At 46.5% G+C, this 20,485-nt stretch overlaps 5 protein-coding genes across 5 annotated transcripts; 2 read left to right on the top strand and 3 right to left on the bottom strand.

The window, feature by feature from the left end:
- Positions 1-2,870: 2,870 nt before the first annotated feature.
- H257_13186 (hypothetical protein) lies at positions 2,871-3,653 on the bottom strand (the record flags this gene model as incomplete). Its single annotated transcript, XM_009840654.1, has 2 exons — positions 2,871-2,954; positions 3,492-3,653. The coding sequence occupies 2 exons, from the start codon at positions 3,651-3,653 to the stop codon at positions 2,871-2,873; spliced, it is 246 nt and encodes an 81-aa protein (XP_009838956.1).
- Positions 3,654-3,726: 73 nt separating this feature from the next.
- On the bottom strand, positions 3,727-3,987 carry H257_13185 (hypothetical protein; the record flags this gene model as incomplete). Its single annotated transcript, XM_009840653.1, has 1 exon — positions 3,727-3,987. One exon carries the CDS (start codon positions 3,985-3,987, stop codon positions 3,727-3,729), a length of 261 nt encoding a protein of 86 aa, XP_009838955.1.
- Positions 3,988-4,005: 18 nt separating this feature from the next.
- H257_13184 (hypothetical protein) lies at positions 4,006-4,581 on the bottom strand (the record flags this gene model as incomplete). The annotated part of the gene is made up of 2 exons (XM_009840652.1): positions 4,006-4,105; positions 4,448-4,581. The coding sequence occupies 2 exons, from the start codon at positions 4,579-4,581 to the stop codon at positions 4,006-4,008; spliced, it is 234 nt and encodes a 77-aa protein (XP_009838954.1).
- Positions 4,582-8,026: 3,445 nt separating this feature from the next.
- H257_13183 (hypothetical protein) lies at positions 8,027-9,533 on the top strand (the record flags this gene model as incomplete). The annotated part of the gene is made up of 1 exon (XM_009840651.1): positions 8,027-9,533. One exon carries the CDS (start codon positions 8,027-8,029, stop codon positions 9,482-9,484), a length of 1,458 nt encoding a protein of 485 aa, XP_009838953.1. The 3' UTR covers positions 9,485-9,533.
- A 1,755-nt stretch (positions 9,534-11,288) lies between these two features.
- On the top strand, positions 11,289-13,593 carry H257_13182 (hypothetical protein; the record flags this gene model as incomplete). The annotated part of the gene is made up of 4 exons (XM_009840650.1): positions 11,289-11,546; positions 11,606-11,926; positions 12,597-13,093; positions 13,146-13,593. The coding sequence occupies 4 exons, from the start codon at positions 11,289-11,291 to the stop codon at positions 13,591-13,593; spliced, it is 1,524 nt and encodes a 507-aa protein (XP_009838952.1).
- Positions 13,594-20,485: the final 6,892 nt, after the last annotated feature.

Genomic DNA, 20,485 nt, shown 5'->3' with positions numbered 1-20,485 from the left:
AACCAACTTGGGACGCTCGGACTTGTCGAGCATCTGGGCATGCTTTAAAGGCAGGTTGCGAGTCGCTAGCAGTACTTGATCGCCTTCCTTGAAGGTCACGTTCGAACGTCGCTTGTCATAATACTCCTTCTGACGTTTTTGGGTCTTCGTCAAATTCTCGTGAGTCATCCTAATGACTTCCTTGCGATGTTCTGCAAAATTCTTGGCAAAGTCATTTTTGGGCAAGGAGCTGCTCACGGCAGGGTTGCGCAACTTGCGGCCTGTGTCGACTTCGAACGGTGTTAAGCCGGTTGATGTTTGTACTAAGCCTTGGTGGGCATACTCGATCGTTGGCAAATGGTCGACCCAGTCTTGTCCTAGATACGACACTTGGCATCTGAGCGCATCTTCGAGAGTTCGATTCTGGCGCTCAGTCGCTCTATCGGCTTGAGCTCTGCCGGCGATCATGGTCGCACTCCAGCACTCCACCGTCCGCCGAGTGCAGTGGTGACCGTCTTTCTGCTACCTGAGGCGACGGTGGCGGGCAGTGAATTGCAGGAGTGCGTCGATGATGGAGGACATTGTGGCCGCAGCGGTGGATAGTGGGATGCGGTAATGATGGTGGACGGCCACTGTGATCTCCACCGAAGCACACAATCTATGCGGAGAAACGGATGCGAATGCAATCGCCGAGTCGTGCATACGAATGGAGTACCTGCTGCGCTATATTGCGATATCCTCAACCGTCGCTATACTCCACAATCCGCTGCCGTCGAGTACACTACTGGCGGTGATCAGTAGTGTGTAGTGGTTGTCGTCCATTACGGTGATGCACTTCCTTTTCCGTAGGTCCACGCCACACCATTTCTACGTCCACCATCTTCTTTACGCTGCACCGCCTTCCACCTGCCGAGTGCGAGTGGCGGGCCGTGGAGTATGTGGAGTGTAGGAGTGCATCGCTAATGGAGGGCGTTGTAGTGTGGCCGCGGCAGTGGACAGTGGAGTGTGACGACTATGCTGAACGGCCACTGTAATGTCCACCAATACACTACACCCTCTGCGGCGCAACCGCTATATTGTGATGTCGTCCACAATCTATGTACTCCACTACAATACCTGCTACCGTTGAGTGCATTGGTGGCCGTTTCTCCATTTTGCCTATAAGGCGGTGCCGCACCTTCAATCTGCGGAGATATTCCATAATAATCAGCGACGACCGAAGGCATCCAAGAGTGCAGTCGTCGCCGTCCTTCGTGGTCGCTGTACTTCCTTTCCCGTAGGTCCACGCCACACCATTTTACCATCTTCGTTGCAATCCACCACCTTCCACCCGCCGAGTGCGAGTGGCGGGCCGTGGAGTACAGCGAAGATGGTGGACGGAGGGGTGTTGTAGAGGACTCCTTTATCGTCGCTGCAATACACTCTCTTCTGCAGCCTCTACAGTGTATTGTGATGCGCTCTTACGACGCTGTACTCCACTGTCTGTTGCTACCAAGTGCAGCGGTAGCCAGGGCTGGGGAAAAAATAATTGCAATTTAAGTTAATCGTAATTGTCCCACTGAAATAATGTATTTTCTGTCCATGCGATAACAATAATTTATTTTCGACAGTTCGATCAACAGCACCAATAATAAATTGGTGGACCGTATTGACCAAAAATTGTTTAATTGTATTCAACCTCCTCACTTCTCATTACTATTATACAAAGCACCCTTATACCTCGTACTCGCTAAACTCTTCTCAACTGGCAAGCACCGCATGTAACTCGGTTTAAGTGTCGCCGGTGCGAGACATCCACCATCATCACCACCAGGAATTCGACTGACTACCCACTTCGGGTATGCAGAATATGAAGATTCGTATGACAGCTGTACTCATACTACGTTCTACGTAGTATGTTGCATTTCATCTAAAGACTACAAATCGGCCATCCTCAGGAGGAGACGTTTTAGTTTAAACGCCTGGGTTCTTTCAGCTAAACCCACGTAATTTTGACGTTAAATTAATATTACTTACGTTTTTTATCTGGTAAATAGGTTAAACATCCTGAATAATCCGGATACAATAGAAACGTTCATACGGATAAGTGCTGTATACAAAGACTAAGATATACTAGATGCTCCTTTTCGGCCAAAATGTGCCTGGCTCCATCCATATATTTCCATACAAAAAGGCTAGTTGGTTTAAATTCTATTACTCGATCAATTTTTCACCAAACGAAATTTTGAACCGTAACTTCTGTTGGTCTTGACCAGTTCTATCGTTTTTATGGCATATTCTCCAAAAAAATATCAATTACAAAGTTGGAATAGCTGTCCAAAGACAAGGCATATTTTTGTAGTCTTTAGTTGAAATGCACCATATAACCGGTACGTACAGTAGTAGGACTACACCAAGAACATTCCAATGAAAAGTTATTTCATTCGAAAGGAGCCAATAGTCAGTTGTCTCATTTGTTGGAAATTTCCAGGTTTGAGAACGAACTCGAAGCACATTGAACGATACTATGTAGTAGTACTACGTACTCCGAGAATTAATGGTGTACTATGGTAGTATTGTCAAGTCGATTCGACATTGGGGTGTTGTGCTCAATCGAATGAGTAGCACCAAATCGGGAGACAATCGATCGACCAATCAAAACCGAGAACACGAATCAAGCAGCCAATCAAAACCAATCTTCGACCAAATCAACATCGAATTAGCATGTGACTTCTATTAGCGTGACGCTGGACGATTTTTACACACAAAAATCAGTACAAAGAATCGATCGATAGATTTGGCGAATGAGCACCAAAGTCCAAATTTTGGTGAAAAGGACAATACTATGTAACAGTAATTCCCTGAGAGCAACATTTCCACTGTTGCTTATGTAATCATTTTACTTGTTCTTACTACACCATTTTTGGACAGACGCACAACTGATTCACGCCATGTGAGTTATGTTCACCAAACATTCGATATATTTCGTCCAGACCCTACATCGTTGCAGTATATTTCGACTATTGTCCGATATTACTCTGGTCCACAATTATTCCGACATTTGGCGTTTTGATTTGGTCCACATTGATTCCTACATTTTTTAGTATTGACCATTGTATTCAAACGGGGAAACTCAAGGAAACTTGGAATTTGTATTGACTTGGGATAATTTATACTACAAGCTGATGCTCGCTTGATCCTGGGAATTCACAAGATCGTCCAAGTGTTCCTCATCATTGAGACGCGCATTCAACATCATCAATGCTTCCATGACAAAGTCATCGTCACACGATACGTTGGAACGAGTCAAATCGACTCGAAGCTTACCTTTGCCAATGTGAGGTAACTTGTATTGATTGCTACCTCGATGTTGTATCGACAACTTCATTACGTTGTGAACCGTAAGAAACGTTTTAGTCAAAACCTCGCGGGGGAAACGCAGCATCAACATCATCAATCAATTCATCGATATTCGATGGCGTTGATTGATACTGTAAACTTTCAATATAATTAAAAAATCCTAAATCTAGGACATTAAAGTCCGGGATGTTTGGCGGCTGGTTCCGCATTTTGATGGTCCACCCATCGCCGTCGATGCGCCTTTCAATGGAGTTGTTCACCGATTGCGCGTGGGGTCCCGCATTGTCTTGTTGAATAAACACTGTCGACCTCTTCATGGCAAGTGGCATCTTCATCTGAATTGCTGGAATGACCTTGGTTGTCAAGGTACACTTCAGAGGTCACGGTCTGTGGCTGCGTGACCAACGTTCATCTTGGGAGATTCTTTCTGCTTCGTTGCGCCGGCTCCTTGACGACAAACGGCCACATGCCAATGAGCCCGTCGAACATGCGGTTGCGCTGAACATCATAACTTGGCCAGGCCACCGCACACAGAAACATAACCTTCGTTATGAACCTCTTGGACTTCGCTTGTCGGTGGGGCAGCACTTCGTCGTCGTACACGTAGAACTTGCCCTTGACCGTTGTCAAGTAGAACCACTTTTCGTCAACATGCACGACGTTGTGCATGTCTTCGAAAACTTGGTTTCACTTGACGAACGATAGCGCAAAGTTGACGCGTTCTTCCTTGTTGGCGTCGGTGAGCAGCGGTCGGAGGTCGATGACTTGCACCGAAGGCGACGGTTTGCTTCATGTGTCGCAGGATCGTCGTTCAGGGGATGTTGGCATGGAACGCCAGTGCACGAGTGGTTTGACGGTTGTGGAATGAAACTGCTTTGATTGCAGCTTCAATCGCCTCTAAAGTCTACTTCAATTTCGCACCACAATTTCCTAAACGCAGTATAAACTGTGAAAAATTAATACCTCTGACAAATGCATTCTCTTTAACCTAATACCTTTCATGCGTGATTTTGGGAGCGTCGGCGATGGTCCGATCTGGGTCGACACGCATGCAGCTTTATAGCTGTTCCAGGTCGTTAAGACAGTTGAACGATGGCAGTTAAAGTGCTCAGCAACATCGTTAACTGACCCATGCTTTCGCTTGCCGAAATCGCTCTTCGAGAGCAACATGTTGAGCACCGCCTGGCGGTTGTCGTCGGATAGGTTTCGTGATTTTCCAGATCCGCTGAGTTGCGTTCGAGACTCGGCGTGAGGGGAGGGCATTGGAAAGTGGCGAGATGAGCCTGTGGTTGTCAGGACCACGGTGTTGTTCAGAAATACCTCTTAGCATATTTCGATTGAGACACAAATCAAGTAAATCTACGCGTTGCTTCATCAGGCACTAACTTCCATAGTACCCAAGTTTTCCGCTAGACCGTCGAACAACTCGAGTTGCAAAGTGTAAGGTGGTTGACGATTCATGTCGACTCATATCTATGAGCCTGCGACTTACGTCGAAGTACTCGATTTGCATCTAAAGTTGAAATAGGTGATGGTACATCATTTGAAATATACTTATTGAATAACGTGTGAAATATACCGGCTGTGGGATGATATATACCGGATATCATGAAGCGTCTGGACGAAATATATCGAATGTTTGGCGAAAATAACGGACAAGGGGTGAATCAGTTGTGCGACGGACGAAATATACCTGAACTTAAAAGGAAAAATGGTGTAGTATGTCAAATTCAGTGTAAACCAAAACAAGATATACCACCTAGGGGTTAAGTGCATTTCAACAGCATCCTCATTCGTAATAAGATAGTACGATTCGGATCTGGTCCATGAACTAATCTCATTTGGCCCTGCATTACAGATAACGACGTTGGGACTGGCGCACTGTGGTACCAGGAATATTTTTATAAATGTGGGAATGAACAAATGCAATCAATAGACGCTAATATTAGCCAATACCTGACCTTCGACCTCATTCACCGTGATTGGGTACTTTGACTATTTTAAATTGAATTTGATTGGCTTATTGGAATTTTGAGTCTCACGTGTCATATCCGATTTTGCGATGCCGTCGCCGAAGCCCATTATCAAGCGTCGACAACGCCGATACGTTGTGCGATAGATTCGTATCTTCCTCCGCATGTATGCTCTGCTTTGACCATGCTCGAGCCTCCGACTCTTTGCCAAGTTGTACCATATCCCCGATGCAACATTCCGACGGTGGGTCGCGAACTCTTCCAGCTACCTGTCGAAAAAGACCCATGACCCGCGGGCAACTCTTCATGGCAAAGGACGCCTGGAATCTGTCGACTTCTCAAGCGACTTGGTCGCATTCCTGGAGTCCGTGCGGGACGGTGAACACTTCCTCACGACTGCACATCTGGTCACCTGGATGAAGTCACACTGGCCGCTTTTGCTCGAAGTGTACATGGATGCCAAGTCAATGATGACCGCGCATACAAGAGCCTGTTCCAATGGTGCCTGAAGTTCGCGAACCGTCATGGATACTCCCATCGAGTGCCGTGCGCTACCAAGGCCACCCAGTCAGAGCTTCAAGTCGTACAAGAAGTATTCTCGGCGGAGTTCTTCTCAAAGTTTGGGCACCTTCCACGGCGCGCGTGGATCAACGTCGACGAAACCCCGGTGTACTACCATGCCACCGGGGAAGACACTGGCCAAAGTTGGCAAGTCATCGCGAGTGAAAGAGACGCAGAAGCACTCCGACCGGATTACGGTCGTGCTGTCAATCCGGGCAAACGGTACAAAAGAAACGTCGTCAAATGTTCTAAACTGCTGTATGGGGAAAAAATACCCATGTTGATCATCGTCAAGGGCACTCGCAGCGGCGACATCGAGCGTTACGAACTCCCAACGTATGCTGTTGGACCTGTGTATGCAGCTCAAAAGACTGCATTCATGAACCAACGGGTTTGGTCGTATTACCTGGGGGAAGTGCTGATGTCCGACATTGACTGTACATCGGTCGGGCTCGCTGACAACCTCAAGTGCCACGTTTCCAAGAAGACCTACAAGATCCTTGAAGACGAACTCTTTTCTGTGGCCTACTTGCAACCACTTCCTGCGAACAGCACAAGTGTTCTGCAACCCCTGGACGTTGGGGTTATGGGCCTGTTCAAGCAAATGTGCCGTTCCGAGTGGATCAAGGAAGAAAAAGTTGTCACTGCAGCGGAAAAGCGCCTTGCCATGATCAAGCGGTCAATCAAGGTTTGAGATGTCATGAAGGATGATACCATCCGCAAGTCATTTGAAAAGGCGTGAACAATTTTTGAAATTTAATCCAATACTTTGGTAATTGTTGTGTGTTTTTTCACTATTTATATAATTTTACATTTTTTAATACAAATATTCATATAGATTGAAAAAGTATAAAAAGTTCACACTGCCCACGGGACCTCATGCTAATCCTTCACCCCTCACACCGCAATGCTACTTAGTTTAGGTCATTCAGCATTTCGCCAACTTACCCTAATCACCACGTTTAGAACGCGGAGGTATCCTCAGACTGAAGGTAGTGTGCAAAATAAGCCTACCAGTCATGTCAATTGTCCCCGAGTTCAATCCCGGGTGAAGTCACTTAGCTATTGGTTGAAATACTTCCAATTAGAAGAATGCAAAAAGTTGAAGCAGAGCTTTTTCCATTATCACGTTTCACGCAGCACACTTTGTTCTTCATATTTGATTGTACCACTGTGCGCCAGGCCCTACGTCGTTCACTGTAGCGATGCAACTTGCCCCGGGAATAACCACACATGGGGTGGGGGTCCGTGGAGTCCAAGGTTTTGGGTCGTTTACGCGAAGTGGCAATAAATCGACCTCATGATTTGATTCGCCAAAAATACCTCAATTCAGCCAAGCAAATAGTATCTGGGAAATGAACAGCAGGAACTGAAAGGCGCGGCGACACGAAAGCGTGATCGCCGACACAGTTAACCACTGCCTACTCATCTATAGTCTCGGGTTCTCATGCAGACATGCACTACGTCTCATGAAGTACTGGTACGGTTGCAATCGGGGTACATGTGCGCACGTGATTGCTCTCGATGGGAGTGCGCTGTGGTGTAGTTTCCTTGAACCTACCAATATCGGTGATGATGGCCGGTGTCGGTGATGATGGCCGGTGTCGGTGATGGTGGCGTCGGCGTTCGCTTCGACTGGCAAGTTTCGAATTGCACCTTCTTGTGCTCAACGGAACCTCTATATATATATATAAATTATACTAATTCAGAGGTTTTTGATCGGTTCTAACTGTAAAACCGCCCCACTGTTTGATTCAACCAATCGAACATGGAAATTTCGAGTAGACCCACAATAACAACAGTGGAACTATTTTTATGAGGTAAGTTTACTAACGGGTAGTAGTACAGTATGAGCTCACACTAGCTCCCAAGTTCCGGTAGGCTAAACGTGCGGCCACTCACTGTAAAATCTATGCTTACAGACTGGATTATAAACCTACACGTAACTGTAAGCACCGAGTCGCAACATACTCTGCCCTCAGCAATTTGAATGGAGCACACATGCGGGGAGCAATCTAAGCTAACACAGAGCCCTTGGAAAGACACATATATACATCCGGTGGCACATTCTACGTAAGCGTCAAGCGATCTGACTTGATCATTTATGGCTAACGTCGAAGGCGGTATCAACTCAGTCAGACAACGAAAACATTTTTCATTTTACAATTCTTCCCATGGTTGCCGTGTCCGCGTTCGTGTCTTTTCTGTCGTTGGCAGCGTCGGCCGTGTCGGCCTTCCAATGCCAATCTGCTCCCGTGATCGGGGCCGACGAGCTGGTGCTGCTGACTTCCAATGTGAACATTCCATTCTCGTACCAACTGAACCGCCCAGACGCGGCGTACCTGTCGCTCCACTTTGCCTCGGTCAACATCCCTGTGGGGGGATTGCTCACCATCAGCTCCCCCGACGGCTCGCAATTCCACGAGTACACGAACGTGACGCAAACCAACTTTTACGCCGAGTTCATCGACGGGGACAGTGCGTTTATTACGTACACCCCTCCTCGTTCTACTTCTTCTTCGATCGACTCGTTGCTCGCAAACGACGCCCCGAACGCGTTTTTGATTGACAAGTTCGCCCATGGGTTCCCCAAAGTTGACCTAGACGGCCAAGTGGAAGCAATTTGCGGCAAGGATGACTCCCAGTCGGCCGTGTGCTTGAAGTCGTCGGACGCCCCCAAGTACCAAAAGGCGCAGGCCGTGGCCCTGCTCCGTATCAACGGCGGGTCCGTTTGCACGGGCTGGCTGTTTGGGTCGGAAGGCCACTTGATCACCAACAACCACTGCATCGGCAACGCCAACGATGCGTCCAACACCCAGTTTGAATTTGGGGCCGAATGCACGACCTGTGAGACCGTCCCCGGGAGGACCTGCAAGGGGGTGACGGTGGCCACGTCGTCCGAGTTGGTGTACACGAACCCGGCCAACGACTTTACGCTGGTCAAGCTCAAGCTCGCCAACGGCGTGTCCTTGGACTCGTATGGGTACCTCCAAGCCCGCGCGTCCGGCCCTGTGTTGGGGGAACCCATTTACATCCCCCAACACCCCGCGGGCAAGCCCAAGCGCATTGCCACGATCGTCGACTCAGGCGCTGTCGGCACCATCGAAAGCATCAGCATTCCGTCGTGTGTGGCGGACGAAGTCGGGTACACCCTTGACACGGAACGCGGGTCGTCTGGGTCGCCCGTTTTGAGTGCCAAGGACAACGCCGTGGTGGCCCTGCACAACTGCGGGGGGTGCCTCAACGGCGGCGTCAAGATTAACAACGTGATCAAGGACCTCACGGCAGCCAATTTGGTGCCCAAAGACGCGTTGGCCGGTGGCTCCACTTCGGCCCCGATCACCACCTCTGTTACACCTGTGACGACGTCTGTGGCTCCTGTGACGACGTCTGTGACTCCTGCGACGTCTAAATCCCCTATGACGTCAATTAAACCCGTGACGACCAAAGCCCCCAAGCCTTCGACGACCAAAGCCCCTGTGACGCCGACAACGTCAGCTCCCGTTGGGGGAGACTGCACTGAATGCAAGGGATGCTACACCAAGTTGTTGGGTGCGTGCTTTCCAAACGGGTTCACTGAAGCACAATGCGTGTCGTTTACTGTGTTTCAAACGACTTGGTGTGGCAACTAAAACAGGGTCCGACAGAGTCGCCAGAATAATATATGTGCCGTGTACTGGATTTATGACTTCCTTGGTTGTGTGAAGATTCTGTTTTCAATGTTCAGTTCACCGTTTGTGACGGAGCTGGTGCATGGGCTTGTACTGATATACAACATCGTGGTACTGCCATCACAAAGGTATATTATTCGATGGGCCGTCTACCTTAGAATTCGGCCGTCTTGCCTTTTATTCTACACGACCTTTCCCCAAAGGTCGTCAGCCTTAGCTAGCATTTAGATACTTCACTTTTACATTTGCCTAACATTGGATCTACTCCTTTCTTGCTGTGTTCTTATTGGCTCAGCCGAGAGTATCCTGTCCTGAAGTCTGAACCTCCGGACCTTCGAAATTTTTGTGCGTCTAACCCCTACGACCGTCACACGTTGATGAGCACGGTTGATTTGCTGAGCTCCAGGGTTGCCAGCATATTCGACAGATAGTTTGCCCCAGCAGCACTTTGGTCTCAAACTTCCAACAACACTGAGAATGGTTATAGTGTAGTAGCCCTGCATTCCATACCGAAATGGTTACTTGTTTGGCTTTTTCGCGAACGTGTACCACGGCCAAATAGGTTATTGCCCTGGATTTGGACAGCCAGCATGTTAACTGTTAATATTTACAGCAACCTTGGATACAATAATATAATACTACGTAGTATAATTGTTGAACTTTAGCATGGATTACATTTCGATATGAAATTGGATAAACTCGATTGGATGAAACCTAACGTAGTGACCAACACTAACGTTGACACCGAGCGCAAGCGCGGATCTAAACCTCTCACTTCACCGAGTGATCTATCTTTTCTTCTTGTCGGGCAGCGGCAGGTAAGCCGTGCCGCTCCCGAACGAGGCATGCATGCAATGACCTGGCAATATCCTAAATTGCTCTCACTTCAAATACTCCGGAGTAATACTACATAGTACTAGTAGAGAATTTGGGAGGAACCTGACTACACTCTCTGGCGAGTCCTAAGCTACTCCCTCCGTTCCAAAATTAATTGCGTGAATCAGAATTAGAAATACTCTATGCCTCCTTCAATAAAAATAGAAATACCGTAGAATTTAATTGTCAAAATCAAAATAGAAAAGTGACAAATCAATTGACTCTTAGCCAATCAAATATCGACAATAGACAATGTTGAGAAATATGCTGGAAATCCACAACTCACCCCGACTCGCCACGTCACTGCCCCGACTCGCTTTGACACACTAATTCATCATGGCATTGACAATGAATGCACCACACATAGCAAGTAAGTCAATATTCTCCTCAATCTAAACAAATGCGTTCAATGCCTAACTGCTCTGCAGCGTGCAGAGCAATTGGGTCGCGCGTCGGTTTGACCCATTGCAAACACACACACTCTGTGTGTATGCCGTGTCAAAAGTTCCGATACCAAAGTGGAGGTGCTGAGTACTTTAGTGAATGATAGTCAGTAGGCGCCTCGTGGTATGTTTGACCTCATTTACGTCAGTGTTATATTTGCTACCTTGACAAAGATCCCGTGGCCGAAAGCCAAGAAGAAGCGGGAGAGAAAGCAGATATCGTTAGTTCATTGTTGAGCTATTGATGGTACGCGAACATTTCTTCGGCGAGGAAACGCCAACGAACGCCGAAGAACGATCGCGTGACCGGATGGAGGAGCCGCGAGGACGCGCCGCTCGGCGAACCGTGGAGAACCCGTTCAGATCTCCACTCACGACGAGAACTCACGGACGCTAACAAGGTGGAGGTCATCAAGAGCCTCCAATGCCTCCTGACCTTTGGGAAGATGCCACGTGGCTCCGGCGAGGCCACTGCAACCCGACTTGGAATCAACCACAATACCGTTTCGTCGATCTGGAAGGGTTTGATCAATCAGGGCTCGTATGCATGGAAGAAGGCGGCCCGCGTCGGGCGCAAGTTGCACTACGCGCAGCATCATGTCATTCAACTTGTGCAAGGCGTCCCACAAGAGCAAGAGTCAACCATTCGGGACATATCCGTCGCCACTGGTCATTTGATGGGAACTACCTGCCGCAACCTCAAGGTCGGGACACTGCAGCACCGCTCTTCGCGCTTGAAACCCTTGATAACCGATGCCAACAGAGCCAACAGAGCTCGGCTATGGCAGCGGCCAACATCGTGCATCTGGACGAAAAATGGTTCAACGCGGACAAGGATCACCGAAAGGTTTATCTTACCAAAGGAGAAGCACCCGAAGGCCGAGCGTGCAAAAGCAAGAGGTTCCTTCCGAAGGTCATATTCCTTGCTGCCGTGACGCGCCCTCAGTACGATGCAGGTGGCAATCTTGTCTTCGACGGCGAGATCGGGATGTGGCCCTTCATCACGAAGACTCCTGCTGCACGATCATCGCGCAATCGTTCAGCTGGAGCATTGGTGACTACGCTGGTCAATGTGAATGCTGCGGTCAGGCCTCATAAATATTGTATTGTATATTGTATTGGTCTAGACAAGTCGAACAATCAATTATTGCAATATATTGAATTGTATTGACAATAATAAAAAATATATTGAGGCATCTATTTCACTCTATGTCAGATCCGATGTCTTCATCACCTTCGTCAAAATCGTCATCATTTTCATCTTGACTGCCATGGACAACTGATGGCTTACGCGCTTGATCCCAAAGATGTCGATTTGAACTCAAATACACCAGTATTTCGAAAGTTCCACAACTCAATGACCGCCGATGTGGAGAGTACAGACGCTTGCACTGGCTGAATTGACCAATCAATGAGAAATGGGTACAGTAATTTGGAAAAAGTGACTTTTGCTTGTGTCCGCAGTACAGTGAAGCTCCCTTTTTTGCGCGCGTCCAAAAGAGATAAACTCCATCAAATGATGCAAATCAAAAGAGTAAAATTTGAGAGGTCCAGGATTTGAAATTCAAAATTGGTGCCGAATAGCCGCGATGCCATCGGGTGGAAAGAGATTAACCTTGAAACAAAAAGATTCATTGCGTATCTTCTACACTAGCCAGCCTCCAGGGTCGGTAACATACCCCCAATTAGCTGTATGGGCAAGCAAGCAATTCGGATGCTTGATGCATGCAAGCACTGTCGGTCACATTGTAAAGGACCAGCGAGAGGCGACGACTTGCAACATCGACAATAAAGCCAAGCACCGCCGATCCAACTTAAGACCACCAAAATTCCCCGAGCTCGATGGGCAATTGGCCGCGTGGGTGGAAGCAGCTAACACGAACAACGTATGCATCACCGGACCCCTAATCAAGCAAATGGCCCTTCGACTTGCTATTGTTCTTGGCATAAGTCAGTTTCGCGCATCCCAAGGATGGCTGTTTAAATTTCAGCGGCGTCACAACCTGTGGGTACATCGGCTCCACGGTGAGAGCGCGTCAGTCGACCCCTCGGTCACAAATGCCGGTTGCAAAAGCCTGCTGCTGGAAACCCAGTTCTACGACGCACGTGATGTGTCCAATATGGACGAGACGGGAATCATCTACAAGGCCCAGCCGAAGACATCAATGTCAAGGAAGCCACTATTCGGTCTCAAGAAAGACAAGTGCAGAATCTATGTTGCCCTCACTGCGAATGTCGATGGGTCCCACAGGTTGCCGTCATTCTTCATTTGAAAAGGCTGAGAAGCCCCGATGCTTTGTCAGCATGTCTGCACAAGAGTTGCGTCTCTACTACCACAGCAACCGCAAGGCTTGGATGACGATTGCTCTCTTCTCGGAATGGATCATGGAGCTCAACGAAGAAATGAAGAGAAGAAATCGAACAATACTGCTACTCCTAGACCAAGTGGTTCGGGCCGATGTCGGCAATGTTCGCGTTCTCATGCTTCCACGCAACACCACCTCGGTGCTCCAGTCTATGGACGCTGTAATCATATCAACCTTCAAAATGTACTACAAGAAACGTCAACTGGACCATGCAATTCAAATCGTTGACACCATTACTGGTGGTGGGTTTGTGACGGACAAACAGCGCAAGAACCCGTATGCATGTGACATGCTTCAAGCAATGCGGTGGCGTGGGATGAAGTATCGCCATCTACAATTAGAAATTGCTGGGCTCACACTGGTATCCTACCTTAAATGTCGTTGATGGCAGCACTTGAGTCCCTTCGAGTGGGCTCGACCATGTCAATGGGCTTCTTGCTCTCTTAACAAGACTTTGTAAATTCAATATTTGTCAAGTTCTTTGTAAATCAATACCTTTTATAATTGATGAAAATACCGTCGAGCAAAAAAGGGAGCATCACTGTAATTTGGAACAGAGGAAGTAAATCGATATACTTTGGGCTCATCCATCCAAAAATGTACTCAAAGTACAGTACTCCCCCGCAATAGTGAACCCACTAAAATATTAAATCCCACAAAACCTAATAACATTTTTGAGGTAATCAGCAATAAAATTGTAGAGGCGTTTCAAAATTCAAAACAGACACAAACCACCTGACGAACAAATGCCGTCACCAGCGTCGAGGATCCGGCTGACAATTGAGCAGAAGAAGGCTCAAGTGGAATACTGCATGTCAAAGGGATTGAGTTGCGCCAATGGGTTAAGTCAACCATGCCAGCGTGGCTCAACTCCATGGTGGACGGCGACGGCATACACCCGACACATAAATCCAAGCAGCAACCCCGCACACCAAAGCTAGAAGCCAAACAAATTAAATGTATTCGGAAATGCGAGGAATGGAGCGTCCCCAATGTAAGTGGGCCGACCATCCATCTGTAAGTGGACCGACCAAAAATCCGTGTCAAAGCAATGCAAATCCGTGACGAGATGCTTGCGACCACGACGAGCCCAGCCAGCTCCTTGGTATGAATTTTTCGAATGGTTGACTCCATCGTGTACGAATTGATTAAAAATATGCGTAACCTTTAATGGAACCCAAGTGTACGTTGTCCTTGGCGTGCGTTTTGCCTTTTGCCAGGGTATCAACTCCCTCCTGAATCCGAATTTGATATCCATTGTTGAGAAGCCAATCAGGTGGTGTAAGGTACCTACCCTTTATTTTAATAACTGTCTTCCTTTGATAGCTTTAAAAACGTATGCGCCAGAAGGGTTCACTATTGCGGGGGAGTACTGTATGTATCAAGGAAGGATTCGAAAAAACAACTGAAATCTTCAAAAATGAAAATGAAGAAAAATCGGCACATCAATGGTCGGCCACGTTACTGTGCTACGTAGTACTGTAGTACTAGTAGTAGCTTTCCTTGGCACAATGCTCATTTTCTGAGACGGCTCATGCGTATTACTGTATTAGTACTGTACTGTAGTTCAGTACGACGGCAAGTACTAGTACAGTACTAGTACTGCCTTCGAAGATTTTATGTACAACCATGACCCGCACCTACAGTGGTCTGCGGTAAAACTCGGTCAGTGCACCTCTAGACGTGTACTTGGAATTTGTATATATAGTGGTACTCCATGCCAAGAAATTATAATGAATCTCGTTGCAAGTGTCATGGGAGGAGAGTTAGTCCAGTCTCATTGGCTAGAAAAATTGACATATAAACCAGTAATTTCCATTGCATAGATCTTGTAAGAACTCATACGTACTCAAAATTATATCTTACAGGTGATTCTGAGCAATTCGATGCACCATGTAACAAGCCAAGCCCTTGACGCGTAGCAAATCGGTTAGACGGTGAGGCGGTGGTGGATGGGCCCCGGGTTCAAGTCTCGGGGTGGGCCAAGTTTTTCCCAAAGCTTAATATTTCCAATTTCTATACCACACAAATAAATGTATTTATATTTCTAACACAGTATGAATCGCCTTTTCAAACGACTTTACTATCGATTCTGATGTAATCTTTTCCCATACCAGATTGGTTCGTTTTACCATTGCCAGTCGCTTTTCTTGGACAGTAAAGATTTCGTCACCACTGCGGTTGTCTTCTTCCAACAGCCAGGCAGTTTTGAGCATCGCCTTAAGAGGCCCCATAACCCCAACGTCGAGAGGCTGGCAGCGGCTGGTTGAGTTTAGGGGTAATGGTTCCACAACACTGAAGTAGGTCTCAGCAGCCTTGTCGTGGGAGGCCTCCCACACGTGACATGCCAAATTGTCCACCAACAACACGGACGCGTCATCAACACAAGGAGCAAACACCTCGTCGAGGTACATGGACCACACGCGTTCGTCCATCCACGCATTGCTTTGGACCACATAGAAATGGCCAGGTGGGTACGTACCGAACTCCTGACGCTCAATCACACCACCAGGAGTCCCTTTGAGTATGAAGAGCAAGGGTAATTTCTCACCTAAAATACATTATTTCGTACAATGATATGACATCTAAATGTACCGTCTGCGCGACTTGACAAAACAGCCGTGAGACGATGAGAGTGCTTGTCACCATCTGTAGCCCTGCGGGAGGAAGCGTGTGTAGTTGAGGGCAAAATGCACAATGAATTAACTGAAGATCTACAAAGATATCCTTAATCCTCATCACTATGAAATCTTCTTAATCTACTTCACTACTTCTACACTAATATGCACTTTTGTATACAATGAATGCGGGTGCGGTTGAGACATTGGGGAACTTCACTAGGCTAGCGATTCTAAGCCATGCTTGCCCTTGAGACACATTCCCAGGCAAGCATTAGCTAGGGTGCATCATGAGCTAGGCACTTAGGAGCTGGGTGCGGGCAAGGTGGTGGCAAACCGTTAACCCACCTGTCACATCGCTACACCATCTGACACCTTGCTCGACTGACCGATTTCAGCCAATGTCTTTCCCGGAGGCATGTCAAAATAGACAGATGTCTCGTCGACGTTCACGATGAGTTTTTTGTCGTAGTGACCGTACTTGTTCCAAAACGTAGCGGCGTAACCAAGCCACACCTCGTCCTAGACTTGTTGAGTGGCCTTGCTGAGGCATGGAATTCGATGGCGAAAGCAGTTGCGGTATGCGAAGCGCAGGAGTAGGCAACGAAACGATTTGAACGTCACCGCCTCGATTTTGTTTGTCAGCAGTACACCGTGAGCCATTCGCGCTTGTTCCTCTTGACCCACTGCATGATGTGTAATGCTCGGACGTATTGCTCGGTGCCGCAGCGATCGTGCATTTATGCGAGCAGCTCGTCCTTGAACGGTATGAGTGTCGTATGCCCTTCCATGAAGGGTATTCTACTTCGGCACAATTACAAAATTATTTAATTTTTGTAGAGTTGCCTTGACCAAGTTTTACCGCGGACCAGTGTATGCTTCGCAGCACATGACCATCCGTGCAAACGTTGTTTAACTCAAAGTACTATTGGATTTATTTATGTAGGATTTTGTATGTAGAATAGATAAGGAGACCTTCGACGTCCCTCCAAATCGCTCGATTTTGCCCAGAATTCGAGGTCTCTCTATTTTAAAGGGACCATTTGGAGGTGCGGTGGAGATGAAAAATTGGGTATTTTGGTTATTTCTGACCAGACCATTTGGAGGTGCGGTGGAGATGCTCTTACACACTCGATCGTTGCTACAAATACTGTACAGTACTGCGCATACTTATATGGATTTCAAATATCCATGATAGTGTCTTGCGTCATCCAACAGCGATTTATTCCCCCAGAGCAGGTATATCCTACTTTTAAAACACCCAAACTATAACGCTACCTTTACTGTTAATGGGGGAATTCTGAGATACCTGACAACAGCCAATCAGGACGCCTGAACTGAGGATTTGTTGCACAAATAAATACTACTACCTCTGTCCGAAAGTGATTGCACGAATGGACATTTCAGGTGTGAAATTAGGGTACCTACTCCAAATCAGTGAACCTCCCACACTTTAGGAATCTTTTGAATACAAAATTTCAAATGGAATCCAATTAGAGCCCCCAAAGGTCCTAACAGTAAATAGGAATGACAGCTGATTTATCCACGAAAAACAGTGGGAATGATGATCATTTATATTTGTAAACATCTATTTATACAGACAGCTATTGAATAAATTTGTAGTAAAGTGTACGTGCAATAAACTGTATAATATAATAAATTGTACCGTAAACTTACACTCGTGCAATCACTTTCGGACAGAGGTAGTACGTAGTACTTCGAAGTATAAGCTTAGAGCATCCCCACCGGCTGATATTAGAGATGTAAAAATCTTCAAAGTACATCACTACATCAGCAAAATTTACATTTTTCAGACCCACACCGGTTGCCAATAAATTTTACATCATGATGTAAACGCTCCATAAGCACAGATTTCTCAACAGATCTGTTGGGTCGTTTACAGTTCTATGGATTGAGGTCCCAATGGACTTCTTCAACGAAGCATGCCATCCCGACGTCCTGAAGCACGCCGGCAGCATGAATATGAATCTTACAGACAACAGAATGTATGCCAACCCTGCTGCACTAAACTCTCGACTGGCGAGAGCTCCAAAACCTCAATCGCCAGTGGGCGTCCAACGCGAGTTTGCTCCATCAGGGCTACAATATCCGCCAACCGGTGTGGATTGGTTATGAAGTGATGTACTACTGTTACAGCACGCACCCAATAAACGGGACTTTTCAGCTCTATGTTTACTTCAACCGGTGGGGATGCTCTTAGTGGTGGGTTTCTAATGATACAGTAGCACCAGCAACCTATTTCAACTGCGGGTTAATGCATCTCAGTGGCTAGCTAACCGCTGTAATGCGCCTAACCCCGGGAATAACTTTATATCCGTGTCCACCGGGGGTAGGACGAAGTCCCAGGTTACAAGGTTTCTTTTGGTATATGTGTGCGGAGTCTTATCTAAGAAATTCCCCCACTAAAAGTATGGGTGTTTTGTGAAGGTAAACTAGTATCAGATATGGGGTACTCCGGAGTATTATTCTCCAACAGCATCCCAACGACAGCCAACATCAATATTAGGCCATATCCTAGTTAGTAGAGATGAGAGTAAATTAGTTAGGATAATGCTAGTTCTTTGCATGCAGGCCTCGTCTGGGTGCGGCACGGCCTACGGCCTACCTGCCGCTGCCCGACAACAAGAAAAGATAGATCATTCGGTGAAGTGAGAAGCTTAGATCCGCGCCCGCGCTTGCGCAGATGGCCTCCTGGACGCTCGGAGCCAACGTAAGGCTTGGTCACTACAGTATTTTATCCCACTGTCATCTATTAAAACGCCTTAATTCAACAAATACTAGAGTATATTATATTAACCATTATATCCAAGGTTGGTACTGTATTAATATTAAATGCTGTCCCATACTACCCGTAGTAAGCCTTACTAGTAAGTACTAGTACGACTACGTAGTAGTATAACGTAAAGTCTACTACGTAGTACTATTATAGTACAGTGCATGTATGCTGTGTTGAAGAATCCACCCGTAAACGCAGTCCATAAGTTCGCAACGAAGAATGTGACAGTAACGCACCGAAACATCGCCTAACTGGAAGTAACGTTATTAAGGAAATGATATTATACAGTATCGAGTTTCTCGTCCCAGTCATAATTGACACTCACGCTGGTGTACTATACCCACTTCGGGTATGTAGAATATAATATGAACATTCGTATTGCAGACTGTACCGGTACGTACAGTAGTAGTTCTACTCCAAGAACATTCCAATGACAAGTTCTTTCATTCGAAAGGACCCATTAGTATTGCAGTTGTCTCATTTGTTGGAAATTTCCAGGTTCGAGAACGTATTAAAATACTCCCTCCATGTCACTCACTATAAGTGCGCGACTCAGAAAAATAAAGTATACCTCCTCGTATAAAAATACAAAACACTCCAGTATTGTTAAGTCGAGTGGTGTAACGTTACTCAATCGAATGAGTAGCACCAAATCGGCAAACAATCGATCAACCAATCAAAACCGAGAACACGAATCAAGTAGCCAATCAAAACCACTCTTCGACCAAATCAACATCGATTTAGTATGTGACTTCAATTAGTGTGACGCTGGGCATAAGTAACGTTACAAAAATCAGTACAAAGAATCCATCGATAGATTTGGCGAATGAGCACCAAAGTCCAAATTTTGGTGAAAAGGACAATACTATGTAACAGTAATTCCCTGAGAGCAACATTTCCACTGTTGCTTATGTAATCATTTTACTTGTTCTTACTACACCATTTTTGGACAGACGCACAACTGATTCACGCCATGTGAATTATGTTCACCAAACATTCGATAATTTCGTCCAGACCCTACATCGCTGCGGTATATTTCGACTATTAATCATGAAGGACCTGGACGAAATATATCGAATGTTCGGCGAACATAACGGACAAGGCGTAAATCAGTTGTGCGACGGACGAAATATACCTGAACTTAAAGGAAAAATGGTGTAAACCAAAACAAGTCATACCACCTAGGGGTTAACACTAAGTGCATTTCAACAGCATCCTCATTCGTAATGGGATAGTACGATTCGGATCTTGTCCATGAACTAATCCCATTTGACCCTGCTTTAGCGATGCAACTTAACCCCGGGAATAACCACACATGGGGTGGAGGGTCCGGGAGTCCTAGGTTACAGAGTTACTGGTTCTTGCAACAGTGGAGCTATTATTGTTCTCAGGGAAAAATCCCGGTACTAACTTGATTGATGTAAGAATATATCAAGCGACACTTTATTGCATACGTTAAAACAGTTATCAGAAAACTCTGTCTGTATTTTGAATGTTTATATAGAATTTTGTATACTCGGACCACCTCACCTCATACTAGAGATGCTATACCATTGCATTGAAACAGAATTTCGAATCATAACAAACAGTGGACCTGTTTTTATGAGGGAATTTTTCTAACTGGTAGTTCAGTATGAGCTCCCAAGTACCGGTAGGCTAAACGTGCGGCCACTCACTGTAAAATCTATGATAGGGTACAGACTGGATTATAAACCTACACGTAACTGTAAGCACCGAGTCGCAACATACTCTGCCCTCAGCAATTTGAATGGAGCACACATGCGGGGAGCAATCTAAGCTAACACAGAGCCCTTGGAAAGACACATATATACATCCGGTGGCACATTCTACGTAAGCGTCAA

Source organism: Aphanomyces astaci (genome assembly GCF_000520075.1).
Source record: "Aphanomyces astaci strain APO3 unplaced genomic scaffold supercont1.46, whole genome shotgun sequence".
Classification (NCBI taxonomy): Eukaryota; Oomycota; class Saprolegniomycetes; order Saprolegniales; family Verrucalvaceae; genus Aphanomyces; species Aphanomyces astaci.
This window is presented reverse-complemented; position numbering and strand designations above follow the sequence as displayed.